This window comes from Vanacampus margaritifer, chromosome 8, assembly GCF_051991255.1.
Source record: "Vanacampus margaritifer isolate UIUO_Vmar chromosome 8, RoL_Vmar_1.0, whole genome shotgun sequence".
Taxonomy (NCBI): domain Eukaryota; kingdom Metazoa; phylum Chordata; class Actinopteri; order Syngnathiformes; family Syngnathidae; genus Vanacampus; species Vanacampus margaritifer.
The window spans coordinates 20,082,185-20,098,886 of record NC_135439.1 but is presented as its reverse complement, the minus strand read 5'-3'; the positions used below and the strand labels follow the sequence as shown (position 1 = coordinate 20,098,886).

Genomic DNA, 16,702 nt, shown 5'->3' with positions numbered 1-16,702 from the left:
TTTAAAATAAGGTGGATTGATGTACTATGCTAATAGTTCGGTCATTGTTCTTTTGTCTTTTGTCATCAAGGACTACAGAAATCAGTGAACTGTTGATATGCTGAAATCAGAAGATTTAGATAACTTTAAATTAAAAATGGCTCCATACGATTAGTCGATTACTAAAATAGTTGTCAATTAATTTGATAATTGATGACTTGTCGATTAATCAATTAATTTTGACAGCGCTCCATGACATATTTATATAAGGGAAACCATAATTACAATGCGATCTATGACAAAAATAAGTTTGACAACCGTGATTTAGAGGTATCGGCCCATAAAACTTTCCGATATGGTCAGCAGTTATCTTGATTCAGCAAGTGTGGATGATGGATGAAGGTGTATGTCCATGAAATATGAATGACTACAAAGTCTCACAATGCTAAAATGACATTAGGGTAACCTGGTCTCAGGTAAACAGTAAACAGTTGCTCTTATGTGCATCTTGGCAATAGACAGAACTAATTACTTATGAAACAATAGAGTGAGCTCCTCTGTTTCATGTGATGTGTTTGTCTAACGCCCCACACCCCTTCAAACTCTTCAACCTTCCCCTCCCTGCATTCTACAGGCTGTCTGGCCTTCACTTTGCTGTCAGTCCCCTCCCAATACACAGGAAGCCAGCATCCAGTGACCCACACCAAACATCCTGTAAGGAAGCGGGGCCCTGGAAAACAAGCCCTGAGGGGAGGAGAGTGGAGAGGGAGGCCCTTGCAGGTGGGTGCGGTGCCCAGTGGAGATTTTACAACTTTGGCCATGCGCCCTTTCATAGTTGCAGACTAACCTACGCCCCAGAGTCGCCCATTTTTTTGGGTAGCTTAAGTTGGCATTGCCTACAGCAGGTGCTCTTCATTAAGGTGTCAAAATGACTACATAATACATTTCACACACGGGCACGTATGACCTACAAATCTGTGACCTCCCAGGTCAACTTTACATCCATATAAACATAAAGTGTTGCATTTATATTTTTGTTGAGTATACTTTACATGTCAGATTTACGCAAGCAAATCAGTGTCTTCTTCCACCTTGTCAAAGACTATTAGCGCACTTCTTGCACGCAGCTTTTAACTCATTCATTGCCATTGACGCCTATAGACGTCATAAATTCATTTGAACAAGTTCTATTAGTTTTACATTTTTTTCCACTTTTGTTAACAAGAGTATGAAAACCTAGATTTTTTTTTGTACATTTAGAACAGATATAACATTTGTCATGCGATTAATTACGATTAAAAATAGTACTCGCCTGACGCTCCTAAATTTTAAATAATCTTTTATTAAAAAAAAGAGAAAAAAGAAAAAAAATTAATCACCTGACACCCAATGTCAACAATTTGGGATGGGAATGCAGGTTCTGGAGCAAAACACAACTGGCATTTTGCCCAAGAATTGGATGAAATAATGCCAACTTTTGAGAGATGTGTTCAATATTTATGTTGTAATGTTAACCTCATTTCCCACAACAATAACTTGAATCAGAAGTGAGGAAAACAGCCAGCCGTGCTTGGCCTGATCACAGCACCACTAAATCTCACTAATTATCACACTGCATATTGTTAAAAGCTTCTATGTGTAGTTGCCAAGCAACCGACACCCAAAGATGCATTGCACGCTGTCAGGAAATAGTCACGCACACACTGTAGCTCTCGATAAAACTACAAATTTTCTCTTTACACAATTGAGATGAGGTGTTAAATCATTCACTGCCATTGACAGCTATAGACGTCAAAAATTCATTTGAACTATTGCTATTAGTTTAGTTTTTTCCATTTGAAGAGTATGAAAACCTAGATTTTTTTTGTACATTTAGAACAGATATAAAATTTGTGAAGTCATGCGAATAATTACGATTATGAATTTTAATCGCCTGATGCCCCTAATTTTTTTAATAATCTTTTAAAAAAAATTTTTTTTTAATTAAAAGATTATTAAAACTTGGGGCGTCAGGCGAGTACTATTTTTAATCGTAATTAATCGCATGACTTCACTAGTTAACTCACGATTAATCACACATGTTAGATCTGCTCTAATACATAAAAAAAAGAACACACTAGGTTTTCATACTCTTGTTAACAAAAGTGGGAAAAAATGTTAAACTAATGAAAATGAATTTTTGACGTCTATAGCCGTCAATGGCAGTGAATGAGTTAATTAGCGTGCTAAAACCAGGCGGGGACTTCAGCTTTTTATTAAGGTTTGGCAAAGATCTAAGATAATTGATTAACCTTTGTATTTAGATAAATTGCAGGGTAGCATAAGCAAAAGTTCAACACAAGCTTTGAGCTCTTTTCATGTGACAGAGTTAGAGAAGAGTTACCAGAAAAAGGTGTCTGGGCTGTCTGCTTTTCCTGGAGACCTTCATGAGTGTTCCCTCTTTGACAAACATCTGCCAACAGAATTATTGTTACCACATTAGACACACAAGATTTTCAAAAGCTTTTGGATTCTGGTGGTGAACATGCCCGGCTGCCGCAGCTGTGCAGTCGGTTTGCTCACCCTGCCGGCCTTCAGGATGTCCCTCTTGCCTTTCACGCTGTATTCTATGTGGACCATGCGCAGCAAGTTCTCCTGGGATATTGGAGTGAGCAAAGACATGCTGTGTGACTATCCAAGGAGGAGAAATAGAATGAAACTGCTCTTGTTTGTTTGTGAATGAAAGGGATGTGATAGGGGAGAATGAAAAGGGGGGTACAGTGATAGAGGGAGCCTGTGTTTACACTGTCTGGCGGCCTGTGTGTGTGTGTGAGTGAATGTGCAGTTTGATAAACAGAGGAGGCGAGGAACACGGCCATCTTGACAGTGAGAAGCCAGCGAGACACAACAGGGGGAGGATTTGGAATGATCGCTATAAAAAGCTCATTGTTGATGGAGGTTGTAAATCTTTTCCACTTTAACAAAGCTCATCTTTGTAAAGATGCACCTGAGACCTTTGCATGAGCTCAACATGGAGAAAGCAACTTCTCCTTCCCGGCACAGAAGAACCGTAGAAATCTTTACTCTCCTTGCTTATGAATAAATACATAAAGAATGTAAATAAAAATACGACTTTTTCAATGATACAAAACAAAGCCATACTGCAAAATTAGCTAAATTTGATGTGGTGCTTGAATCTAACAACTATAATTCTTCACATATGTTTCTTTTTTTGGTGAAAAGTTAAGGACTGTGGCCACACTGAAAAACACACACACAAAAACTATGAAAATATATCTCATGAGGAGAAGTTGTAATTTGATGCGGGAAAGTGAAGGAAGGATATCAGAGAGAAAAGTGTGGGAACACTGTATTCTGTTTCTTAACTCATTCACTGCCATTGACGGCTATTGACGTCAAAAATTAATTTGAACTATTTCTATTAGTTTAACATGTTTTTTCCACTTTTGTTAACACGAGTATGAAAACCTAGAATTTTTTTGTTGTACATTTAGAACAGATATAACATTTGGATTAATCGTGAGTTAACTCGTGAAGTCATGCGATTAATTACGATAAAAAATTGTAATCGCCTGACGCTATTAAAGAAAAGAAAAGATTATTAAAAATTAGGAGCGTCAGGCTGTTAAAATTTTGAATCGTAATTAATTGCATGACTTCACGAGTTAACCCACGATTAATCCCAAATTTTATATCTGTTCTAAATGTACAATAAAAAATTCTAGGTTTTCATACTATTGTTAACAAAAATGGAAAAAAAAATGTTAAACTAATAGTAGTAGTTCAAATGAATATTTGACGTCTATAACCGTCAATGGCAGGGAATGAGTTAAAATTATGTTTTGCTTTAAAAAAAAAAACCTTCACTCTCCTAAGAGGACAGATTTCCTCTCTGAACAGTACGACTACAGACTTTAGGGATCTATGGGGTTCTATAGGCTAACACATCTGTTGCTTTCAAATTGATCTTACCCCCTGTTTCAGATTATCATTAGCCTGGTCCGCCACCTCTGACACAATCACCAAGGCAGCTGTAACACAAACAGAAAAGAAATAGCGATGCGACGGAATTCATCTATGATGCATCTCAAAAAGTAAGCCTTGTGAGTGTCACATCTTGAGAAACGGCGTCATGCATAAAAGTTTGTCTTAACACAACAGGTTTACCTTGTGTGTCCTCATATTCTTTCGAATCAGGTGAGAGGTTGTTTAGGTAATCTGTGGATGTAGTCAAACAGAAAGTCCAAGACATAACAATTATGATTTGTATACAGTGCATCTCTTTGAAACTTGTGTTCAACGTGCCTTGGTTATAAACTTTAAGCTTGCTGCTACACTCACAGAATATTTCAAGCCTAATTTAAAATTTAAGCATTTTTTACATGACAAATTCCCATTTAATTTTTTATTGTTTTTTAAACAATACATATTTATTTGTCTAATAAAGCCTATTTATTTGAAATGCATAAGCCTCAGGTTATGTATTTAATATTAATATAATAATATAAAAATAATATAATAATAATAATAATAATAAAATAATATATATACCATAATTACCCCAAATTAATAATTTAGTGTGAAATAAATAATAATCAGGTTACTTATACACAATATATATACTGCTATGTAAAAAACACTTTTTAATTTTTTTTTAATGTTTATGTTTTGGCGATGAAACTGAATGCAGACATCCCAAAAATGTAATAATAAAAAAATTATAATTATTCTTTAATTATACTAAATACATAAATAAATAGACTATTAGACAAATGAATATGTATCATTTAAGTTTTATTTGGTAGGTTTGTGTTAAAATTATCTAAATGGTAATTTGTTATGTAAAAAAATACACAAATTCTAAATTAGGCTTGAAATATTTCTGTGAGTGTAATATGTTACGTACATTACCTGTAAGAAGCATGCGATATTGCAGTACTCTCACTATGACCTGCAGCAGCTGGTGTTTCAATGGGACTTCGGCATCTTCTGGACTTTTCCTCTGTAAGATACATTTTTTAAAAAGACCCCAAAAAAACATTAGCATGTTATTTATTGCCGATGTTGATTCATACCCCTAACAAAAAACATAAACCAGCCTTTTAGGGAAAATATAAGAATACAAAAATATGATACATTGACAGCTGTCTCAACTCAGAGGCACAGGCCCCAATCATACACCACATCACTGTCACATCTCTCTTGCATGTGTGTGGTCTGCTTCTGTGTGCCATGTACCACAACAAATACCCTCAAGGGACTGAAAGCACAGTAAATAAAGTCTATAGTTCAGTGTATTTATTTATTCTAATACAAGCATAAAATAAATTGCTTAAACAGGAGACTTAACATGCTAAAGCCTTTACATAAAATGGCAAATACAATATTTTATGCACTCTTCCCAAAATTAGGAACCTACCTCACTGATACAAAAATGGAATTCTAATTATTATCATTGTTAAAATCTGTCTATTTACTGTGTAGCCCCTTCAAACCCACAATTTTTCCGTTGGGCAAATTTTATTTTTTTCTTTACATTTTGTTGTTGTTGTTAAGGACAAGATGGATTTTTTTAGGGGGGGTGTAGTTATAGTGAACGCCAGGATAATATGCCTGTAACGTGTTGTAAACTTAGCAAGCTTATATGCAACATTTTTAACATGAACATTATGCAAATCAACTTGCGATTGTGATTGGTTAGTTAAGATCCAATCATGAACCGGAAGTGTTGACATCATCCAAATTATGCGTTTTATTGGTTTAGACACGCAAATAGGTCATGTCCACTACAACCATCTGTTGGTCTGAAGGGGTTAATTTTGTGACAAATGCCTGTTGTCAAAAAAGGTAAACACGACAAAGATTAAAGCGGCCTATAAGTTTTATAAATTTGTGTAAAAAATCAAATCAAATAAAATACTTGAACCCCCCCCACACACTCACACAAAAGCATGAATGTTAACCTTACCAGTGTAACACAACGCAAGGTCAGAAGTGACTGAGGCAATTGCCTTGGCTAAGGTGACCTTCACGTCTTAACGGGAGACAAAAAACCTGGGGGGGATCCCTTTCTTTTTCCTCTGATGAGTCATTTGCAGGAGAAAGGGTGCAGAAAAAGCACACAATCGAGGGAGTATTGGAAAATCAATCAGTCTAATTGTCTCTGACAGGTATTTACACCCTGAAGGGTAGAAACACATGCACACGCACACACATAGGCATGATTATTTTGTGCAAAAAAAAAAAAAGTCTCATTTTCTATCTTTGCTTTTTTCTCTCCTTGTTTCCCGACCACCACATTGGGAGTACAAAAATTGCGCTTGGGAATCAGAAAACAGAATAGTTAACCCACTTTCCACGAAGCATCTGCTCTCCTCAAGTGTTGCATGTAAATTGTCATCCAATTGACACTTCTTCAGAGGAAGTGATCCGCTGATGCGTGCCAGAGATGATAATTAGCGTTTGGCTTGTTTGGGCTAGCGAGCCGGAGAAGAAGAAGAGCGATGCTTCACGCTGCGATGCAGACACGCAGACACCCGCGCAAACAAGCACACCTTTCAGCCTCTTTCACGGCCAGCTGATTTGCTGTCTGCACACACAAAACTGATCTAATTGGGGAGTTGTAAAGGAGTCTGCGCCTCTAATTACTTTCTATCCGCCTCATTGCCCAGCTACATTGACTGGCAAGGGATTCACTCCACCTGCTGCAATGCTCTCTTTTGCCACCTTGACCTTCGTGCACATGTCAAAACAGATGGGCTTTGCACAAACTTGGTGAACTCCCTCGCGTTGTCATCTAAAAATAGATTCATAAAAGCATCTTCACGAAATCCATTACAATTGCGCGGGCCCGTGGCGGCCAATGTTTATAGATGGTGTGGCAAACAAGGAGCAAGCTGTCGAGGGGAGGCTTTAATCCTGTAAGGGCTAACTCTGATCTGATCAGGGTCTCGGGCTACTTCATCACTGTCACCACATCCACAGTGAAATTGCCAGCACTTCTATTCCTGGGGTTTTGCCTTACCACAAAGAACAACATCAATGTTGAGAGTTTGCTAAGTAGATCAAAAGTGGTGCAATAATGAACACTTTTAATTGTCACAAACGTTGCAATGGATGAAAATGACAATATTCAGCAAATTGATTATTGAATGTCTGTGGTAGGTCTAGTGAATCCAGTGACCCATACAATCCTCCTTGCGTTCCCTCGGCGCTCCTTCACCCTCATTACGGAAGGGTCACGCTCTGCACACTAGTCCCAAGACGATGCTCTGACACAACACAGCATCCATCACTTTCTTCCACAAAACAAAATGGCCACAGCATGCAGGAGGACGCACAAAAATCCAACGGCTAACATACAGTGAGGGAAAATGCAATATGCAGTCAGTGTTTTTTTTTATTTCAGTTTTAGTCCAGTTTTAATACCGCTTGTTAATTTTTAACATAATCAACCTCATCCCGTTTTTATTTAGTTCATTTTTAGTCAACTATAAATCTAGCATTTTAGTCTTTATTTTAGTCCAAGAAAACAATTTTATTCGTCTAGTTTTAGTCAACAAAAACTGTCAATATTTTAATGTAATTTTATTCAGGATAATCTTTTAACCCCCATATTTCTTGGGGTCAGTAGATTATGTTAAAACTCATCTCTCATCTTTTTGATGAAAACAACTTGACACACAATTACAGTATATCAATAAGTTGCTACTATGGCTCCATGCTACGAGCTATTAAATTAGCCCACAGTCGGATTAACATTATTGTTGGAGCATTATCCCCTCCGTGAGTCATCACCTTATCGTGGTGGAGGGGTTTGCGTGTCCCAATGAGCCTGGGAGCTATGTTGTCCGGGGCTTCATGCCCCTGGTAGGGCCACCCAAGGCAAACAGGTCCTAGGTGAGGGACCAGACAAAGCATGGCTCAAACGACCCCAATGACGAGTACAAACCTTGGATTTTCGTTTCCCTTGCCCGGACGCGGGTCACCGGGGCCCCCCTCTGGAGCTAGGCCTGGAGGTGGGGCTCGAAGGCGAGCGTCTGGTGGCCGGGCCTATACCCATGGGGACTGGCCGGGCACAGCCCGAAAAGGCAACGTGGGTCCCCCTTCCCATGGGCTAACCACCGGTGGAAGGGGCCAAAGGGGTCGGGTGCGCAGTGAGTTGGGTGGCAGCCAAAGGCGGGGGCCTTGGCGGTCTGACCCCCGGCTACTGAAGCTAGCTCTGGGGACATGGAATGTCACCTCTCTGACAGGGAAGGAGCTCGAACTGGTGTGCGAGGCTGAGAAGTTCCGACTAGATATAGTCGGACTCACCTCCACACACGGCTTGGGTTCTGGTACCAATCCTCTCGAGAGGGGCTGGACCCTCTTCCACTCTGGAGTTGCCCACGGTGAGAGGCGCAGAGCAGGTGTGGGCATACTCATTGCCCCCCAGCTAGCCGCCTGTACGTTGGGGTTTACCCCGGTGAATGAGAGGGTAGCCTCCCTCCGCCTTCGGGTGGGGGGACGGGTCATGACTGTTGTTTGTGCTTATGCACCGAACAGCAGCTCAGAGTACCCACCCTTTCTGGAGTCCTTGGAGGGTGTGCTGGAGAGCGCACCCCCTGGAGACTCCCTCGTTCTACTGGGGGACTTCAACGCTCACGTGGGTAATGACAGTGAGACCTGGAGGGGCGTGATTGGGAGGAATGGCCCCCCCGATCGAAACCCGAGTGGTGTTTTGTTATTGGACTTCTGTGCTCACCACGGACTGTCCATAACGAACACCATGTTCAAGCACAAGAGTGTCCATATGTGCACCTGGCACCAGGACACCCTAGGCCGTAGTTCGATGATCGACTTTGTAGTCGTGTCATCGGACTTGCGGCCGTATGTGTTGGACACTCGGGTTAAGAGAGGGGCGGAGCTGTCAACTGATCACCACCTGGTGGTGTGTTGGCTCCGATGGCGGGGTAAGATGCCGGTCCGACCAGGCAGGCCCAAACGTACTGTGAGGGTCTGCTGGGAACGTCTGGCAGAATCCCCTGTCAGAAAGAGTTTCAACGCCCATCTCCGGCAGAGCTTCTCCATTGTCCCGGGGGAGGCGGGGGACATTGAGTCCGAGTGGACCATGTTCCGCGCTTCAATTGTTGAGGCGGCCGATCGGAGCTGTGGCCGTAAGGTGGTTGGTGCCTGTCGTGGCGGCAATCCTCGAACCCGCTGGTGGACACCAGCGGTAAGGGATGCCGTCAAGCTGAAGAAGGAGTCCTATCGGGCCTTTTTGGCCTGTGGGACTCCGGAGGCTGCTGACGGGTACCGGCTGGCCAAGCGGAATGCGGCTTTGGCGGTCGCTGAGGCAAAAACTCGGGCATGGGAGGAGTTCGGTGAGGCCATGGAAAACGACTTCCGGACGGCTTCGAGGACATTCTGGTCCACCATCCGGCGTCTCAGGAGAGGAAAGCAGTGCACCGTTAACACTGTGTATAGTGGAGACGGAGTGCTGTTGACCTCGACTCGGGACGTCGTGAACCGGTGGGGAGAGTACTTTGAAGACCTCCTCAATTCCACCAACACGCCTTCCTTTGAGGAAGCAGGGTCTGGGGACTCTGAAGTGGGCTCCCCTATCTCTGGGGTCGAAGTCGCCGAGGTGGTTGGAAAGCTTCTCGATGGCAGGGCCTCGGGGGTGGATGAGATCCGCCCGGAGTTCCTGAAGGCTCTGGATGTTGTGGGGCTGTCGTGGTTGACACGTCTCTGCAGCATCGCGTGGACATCGGGGACGGTGCCTCTGGATTGGCAGACCGGGGTGGTGGTTCCCCTTTTTAAGAAGGGGGACCGGAGGGTGTGTTCCAACTTTAGAGGGATCACACTCCTCAGCCTCCCAGGTAAGGTCTATTCAGGGGTGCTGGAGAGGAGGGTCCGTCGGGAGGTCGAATCTCGGATCCAGGAGGAGCAGTGTGGTTTTCGTCCCAGCCGTGGAACAGTGGACCAGCTCTACACCCTCAGCAGGATCCTCGAGGATGCGTGGGAATTCGCCCAACCAGTCCACATGTGCTTTGTGGACTTGGAGAAGGCGTTTGACCGTGTACCTCGGGGAGTTCTGTGGGGGGTGCTTCGGGAGTATGGGTTACCGAGCCCCCTGATACGGGCCATTCGGTCCCTGTACGACCGATGTCAGAGTCTGGTCCGCATTGCCGGCAGTAAGTCGAATTTGTTTCCGGTGAGGGTTGGACTCCGCCAAGGTTGCCCTTTGTCACCGATTCTGTTCATAACTTTTATGGACAGAATTTCTAGGCGTAGCCGAGGCGTTGAGGGGGTCCGGTTTGGTGACCTCAGCATTGCATCTCTGCTTTTTGCAGATGATGTGGTGCTGTTGGCTTCTTCAAGCCGTGACCTCCAGCTCTCACTGGAGCGGTTCGCAGCCGAGTGAGAAGCGGTTGGGATGAGGATCAGCACCTCCAAATCCGAGACCATGGTCCTCAGTCGGAAAAGGGTGGAGTGCCCTCTCCGGGTCGGGGAGGAGGTCCTGCCCCAAGTGGAGGAGTTCAAGTATCTTGGGGTCTTGTTCACGAGTGAGGGTAGGTTAGAGCGGGAGATCGACAGGCGGATCGGTGCAGCGTCTGCAGTGATGCGGACGCTGTATCGGTCCGTTGTGGTGAAGAAGGAGCTGAGCCGAAAGGCAAAGCTCTCGATTTACCGATCGATCTACGTTCCTACCCTCACCTATGGTCACGAGCTGTGGGTCGTGACCGAAAGAACAAGATCCCGGATACAAGCGGCCGAAATGAGTTTCCTCCGCAGGGTAGCCGGGCTCTCCCTTAGAGATAGGGTGAGAAGCTCGGTCATCCGAGAGGGACTCAGCGTCGAGTCGCTGCTCCTCCACGTTGAGAGGAACCAGTTGAGGTGGCTCGGGCATCTGGTTCGGATGCCTCCTGGACGCCTCCCTGGGGAGGTGTTCTGGGCATGTCCTACCGGCAGGAGGCCCCGGGGATGACCCAGGACACGCTGGAGAGACTATGTCTCTCAGCTGTCCTGGGAACGCCTTGGGGTCCTGTCGGATGAGCTGGCTGAAGTGGCTGGGGAGAGGGAAGTCTGGGCTTCCCTGCTAAAGCTGCTGCCCCCGCGACCCGACCCCGGATAAGCGGAAGAAGACGGACGGACGGACGGAGCATTATAGCCGTTGGATTAATGTTACGTCATAACGATAATTTACTTCTTTTATTTAACCTTTCACACCGTGAATCCACCTCCTGTCTGTCCCATGTGTTACTCGCTAGCTGCAGATTTGAAAGGGTGTGTGTCACATGACAGTGTCACAGTGACAGATTAGCAGAGACAAGATTTTACAAAATCATATCATTTTCGTCTCATTTTTGTTCATGAACTGAAAATGTCCATACATTTTAGTCAAGTTTTTATTAAGTGAAGTGCATTTTCGTCTCGTCTTCATTAGTTGACGAAAATGCACACTGATTTAGTCCCAGTTATTGTTTATTAATGAGGATTTTAGTCTAGTATAGTTTTAGTCCGGTGAAAAATGTGTGTTGACAAAATTATTTTTGTTTGACGAAATTAACACTATATATACAGTGGGCATATGTGTTAGCAAGTGTGCTATGAAACATCCCTCCGGGTAAGCCCCCTTTCCCCCCACACATCATCTCTCACAGCGATAAAAATAAACCGCCCTTTGATAAGACAATATCTTTTCATGCATTCACCTTTCTCTGAGGATCACTTCATTTACTGCAGGTGCCAATTAGTGTAACTCAACTTCATGAAGCAAAAATGAAAAGGCCCATTAGGCCCAACTTTTATGGAGGTTATCGAGAGACAAGTTCTCAGCTGACATAGACCAGGTGTTGAGGATCGTGAAGTGTTTATTTCATCCTTCTTTTTATGTAGATTAGATCGTCTAGCTAGCATCAATGAGGTACAAGTTTTGTTTTTTTCTCTCCAGGAAGAGGCAGCTGCTGTTAGATATTCATGAGTGAAAACAGTTAGTGCTTTGTCCACTTTCTTACCCAAACCAGAAAAACTTAGAAGCACTTTGTCAACAAACATGGAGTAAATCAAAGTACGTGGAGGTAGTAATGTGAACAGCTGAATGCAAACAGTGAATCTATTCTGTGGACCAGCACACAGCTGCATGGAAATGAGAATCTGATGCATGTGGTTATCTTTTCTCGCTATCTTAATATCCTGTCTTTTTTTATTAAATGCTGTCCATGTTTCCATTAACACCAGTGTGCACATTTACTTTCAAATGTGCTGAAGAAGTGAATTAGGAAAATATATAAAATAAAATGGGCTATAAAATAGTGACAAGCTGATTACTCCTTTTACCTAAACCTTTATTGTGCGAGTCTTTAAGAATGAAGAGATAGATAAGGGACAAAAAAAATAGTATTGCTGACTAGATATAGAAACTGTGAGCTAGACAGAGGAAATGTCAGTCCCATAGAGAGAAGAGAAAGAAATTTAAGGTCAAGTCTGTCGGATGAATGCAAAGGAAGATAGCAGACAGACGGATCACAGCAAGGTGTCTTTTACAAATATGTAAATTATGAATGAGCTTTAAGAAGCACAGTAAAGTGTTTAGAGCATCTGCCTCATAATTACAAGTTCTGGGTTGGGGTCTGAGACCAAGACTCTAAACAGGATTTTTGGTTTAAAATGGATGACGTACAGCATTTTAAACTAGAATAAGTGAAATTTCTGCAGAAATTGCATGGGAATGCTGAAAGCTGAATGCTAATAGCTGTATGCTAAGTTGAATGCTTTTGAAGTAAATAATTCAAGATAAATTTTGTGAAAATTACAAAGTATTAATTGTAGTTGAAAGATAAATTAATAAAAAGAAAACTGTTGAAGTTGAAAGTTATATGGAAATGTGTTATCTGAAAGTACCCTCCATTCATTTAGATGGAAAAGTAGAACTATGACAGTCAGTTGGTTAGCATATAATCACTTAACATAATTTGCAATGTACAGTCAGAGGTGGGATTTCAACCCGCAGATTCTTGGTTTTTTTTGCACAATGCAATTTACCAAGTGCGCCACTGAGCAGTGTCAGAGAAGTGGTAATGATGATCCGTTGTATGTGTGGAAGTGGGTGTGGAAAGTTCAATGTCAGTCCCATTGAAAATGAATGGAGAACAGTTGATATTTAAGGTTAAATTGTGCAAATACTGTAAGTCATGTGGAATAAGACGATAAATACCCCGGAGGATGTGAATTTTTTTAAGCAAGTTGAACTTTGAACGGTGAAAATCGGAAGCATTATGTGGGAGTTGTTTCTCAGCAAAAAAGTGAAGAGAATAAAAATCACAATAACAACAAAAAGTGCATTACATAGCAAGCTTTGCAGAACGATCCTGATCATGAATCAGGTGTGTTAGTGGAGAGAAACATGGAAAACAGGCTGGATAGGGGCTCTCGAGGACCGAACTTGAGCACCCCTGAAAATAATCGTCTAACCAAAGAGCAACAGAATATGACTTCATGGTTTCATTCACAACATTTTTTAGATTTTACCTCAAATTCCTTGACAGTGCTGGCAAAGTCTGGATTGACCTTACAGCTCTCCTCCAGTAAAGACATGCTGCGATCATACTCAGAGATGAAGGTGTCAAACAATCTGAAGTCCTCACGATATGACAAGATCACATCCACCACTCTCTGGCCTTCCTCCCTAAACACGAAACATTAGAATCTCCTTAAAATATCGAGTATTAAGTGTTTATGGTGCTGCGTACCAGTGATCAATGCGCTCCTCCAGCTCAGCGAGGATGTTGCTGTGTAGAGTTAAGACCTGAGGAAGAACACCCAATATCTCCTCCAGCCTCTGATCGTCCAGAAGCGGACTCCCGTCCTCAGCCACGGCCTCGGCCACTGCTGGCCTGAAATCCTTCACAAGACAAAAAGGAAGTTGATTCGAAAAAGATTACTTGAAAAGGCTGGAAGGATGGACAGAAGAAAGGGGGAGAGCCTGGGGAAAGAAGTGTAGCCACTTTTCAAATTATTAGGTACACCTGAAAAAAAAAAAAGTCTATTTGTCCCAAGATCTTCATTGACAGTAGCAGTGTTCAGGTTTGACTGGTGATTATCAACATTTTCATACTGAATTTACATTCAACTGTGCAGGGCTACACAGTAAATTCTGTAGAGTAAATTTGACTCTATTTGGAGTGAGACCAAATAGACTCTGTTTTAGAGTATAAGAGGTTACATTCAGAAGAGAATAAAATAAAGAATAAAAAATAAATAAAAGTCACTCAAGGGTTGAGGAATGAACTCATGACCTTCAGCTTGGGAGACAGACGATCTACTCCCTGAGCCATGCAGATCCTGCTGTGTCTTAGTATATCGCTCGTGTCAGCTGGCATCTTCCTAACTCCAAGACCAAAAATTATGTTTTTGGTCTCTTCTTGGAGATAAGCAAATACTAGGAGGGGCATAGCTCAGGCGGTGGTGTGGCAGTCTCCCAAGCTGAAGGCCATGAGTTTTTTTTCTCAACCCTTGAGTGACTTTTATTTATTTATTTATTTCCCCAATTCTTTATTTTACTCTCTTCCAAGTGTAAATATTAACCTACTCTAAAACTTAGTCTATTTGGTCAAATTTACGCTAAATAGTGTCAAATTTACTCCACAGAATTTACTGTCTACCTAATGCTAGTGTCAGGGAATGCTAAAGAATAAGCATAGCGGAGGAAAGGAAAATGGGTCTTCCTAAACATCCTTCCTGCTGCCCTGCCTTCACTTTGGGCTCTGTCCAGGCATTCAGGAAAGGCGCAACTGTCTGCAGAAGACATACCACCAGGTGTTGTTGCATAATGGCCTCCGTGTCACAGTATTGTTTTGCACTGACAGTAGAATCTACCGTATGTTCAGTTTCTCAGTGGAAAAGAACATAATGTTCCCGGATGTAATCCAAGTGAAGAAACAAGCATTGCTAACTCTTGCATGAAGAACTCTGACACGTTGGAGACAAATTATAGCAAAGAGGCCCAAAATGAAAGGAATTATATCAGAAAAAGGGGCTGACACAGTAAGCGATTGACTTGTGGAGCCCATGAATTGTAGTTTTGTGCAAAGTCCAAACATAAACCAAATAAAGATGTTCAAGTTGGCTGTGACATAATGTGCTGACACTTGGCACTACCAAGCCATGCATCTTGCACAATTGAGCTCATTCACGTTAGCATTCATCACATCTGCCGGAGAGAAGATCGGCTACATACTCAAATACTCGGTCTCCTAGGTTACATAGACACACGCACGCACACACTTTACTTTGTGCAGACTATCCCCATTTTCATCACGTAAGGCCGGTCAAGAAGCAACGTGAGCGGCTTCCTAAGCAGATAGTCATGCTTGGCTGCCATAACATTTGTCTAGAGGTCACAGGTTACAAATAAATACAAAATAACAAGCCCATATGTTGAAGCTGTTGTGCGAAAATCCTTTAAAAGAGGAGCACGGCCTCCCTTCCTTTGCGGAGACAGGCCCTGGAAATTCTTTGTGCTCTTGTTATTCCTTATCAGACAATGGAACAATAGCTCATATAAGTCTCAAGCTCCCCCCCAAAAACAAACATGTTGAGCCACTGTAGTGCTTCCAAGCTAAATGACTCCATTTTACACACTACACTTGTTGGTATCCAACCATTTTAACAGCACATTGATAAAAACAAAAGTACAAGACTTAACAATGTTACAGACAAGTAATGCTGTAGGTTGGCTTCGATTTCCTCTTGCAAGTGTAGCAACAGGGGATAGACCGATTATCGGCAACGATATCCAGCATTTTGACAAAAATATCGGCATCGGCCTGTGTGGAAAATCTTAAGGCTGATATAAGATCAATTTAAAACTGTTTTTTTTTCAGTTAACTTTATAAGAGATGTTGCTCACCCTGGAAACTCTCTGCACTTTCTGTTCTTGTTTGAACTTAGATCAGTACATATTTGTCGTTTTAGATATTTTGAAATTTTGGAAAATTTTATTTACTCTAGAAAACAATAGGTAACACTTGTTTAAGTGTTTATTTAACTTTTTAATACATGCTAATGACCCTGGGACGTCGTTGAACCTTTTGTTAGAATTTTAAAACAAAGAAGTCTAGGATTGGAAAAGAACCCCCCCCCCAATATTTTTGAAATCTTAAAAGTTGGTCAAAAAACATATGCTTAACCCCTTCAGACCTGTAGATGGTCCCAGTTTGCGTGACTAAACCAATAAAACGCAAAATTTGGATGATGTCAACACTTCTGATTCATGATTGGATCTTAACTAACCTATCACAATTGCAAGTTGATTTGCATGATGTTCATGTTAAAAATGTTGCATATAAACTTGGTAACTTTACAACACGTTACAGCCATATTATACTGGCGTCCACTATATCAACTAAAAACATGATATATATATATATATATATATATAATTTTTGAATAAAGTTAAATCTGTTTCTATCCGTACCATGCATCATTGTCATTACTGAGGCCCCTTGTATAATATTTGCATTCTTTAAAGTTGAATGTCATCAAATTACAGTTTTCATACTCACAGCAGACTTTGATAAATCACTGTACAGGGGCATGTAAAAGAGATTCGGGGTAACCTTGTTCAAGGTTAAAAGGTACAGGCTGACTGATGACCTCAATGCCAAAACTGTCGGATCTTTACTGGTAGTCATTCATCGTCATTATTATACAATTTTGATGAAAATGTTTTCTTGTAGTA

General features: G+C 41.9%; 1 protein-coding gene across 2 annotated transcripts in view; it reads right to left on the bottom strand.

Moving 5' to 3' along the window:
• fgd5a (FYVE, RhoGEF and PH domain containing 5a) overlaps positions 1–16,702 on the bottom strand; it is a 43,960-nt gene that overhangs the window by 8,543 nt on the left and 18,715 nt on the right. For both annotated transcript variants that reach the window (XM_077574071.1, XM_077574072.1), the window contains exons 6-12: positions 13,713–13,864; positions 13,492–13,648; positions 4,891–4,981; positions 4,147–4,197; positions 3,952–4,010; positions 2,542–2,613; positions 2,363–2,431 (exon numbers count right to left, since the gene is read on the bottom strand). In XM_077574071.1, the coding sequence (XP_077430197.1) occupies positions 2,363–2,431; positions 2,542–2,613; positions 3,952–4,010; positions 4,147–4,197; positions 4,891–4,981; positions 13,492–13,648; positions 13,713–13,864 (651 nt within the window). The remainder of the gene's footprint in view (positions 1–2,362; positions 2,432–2,541; positions 2,614–3,951; positions 4,011–4,146; positions 4,198–4,890; positions 4,982–13,491; positions 13,649–13,712; positions 13,865–16,702) is intronic.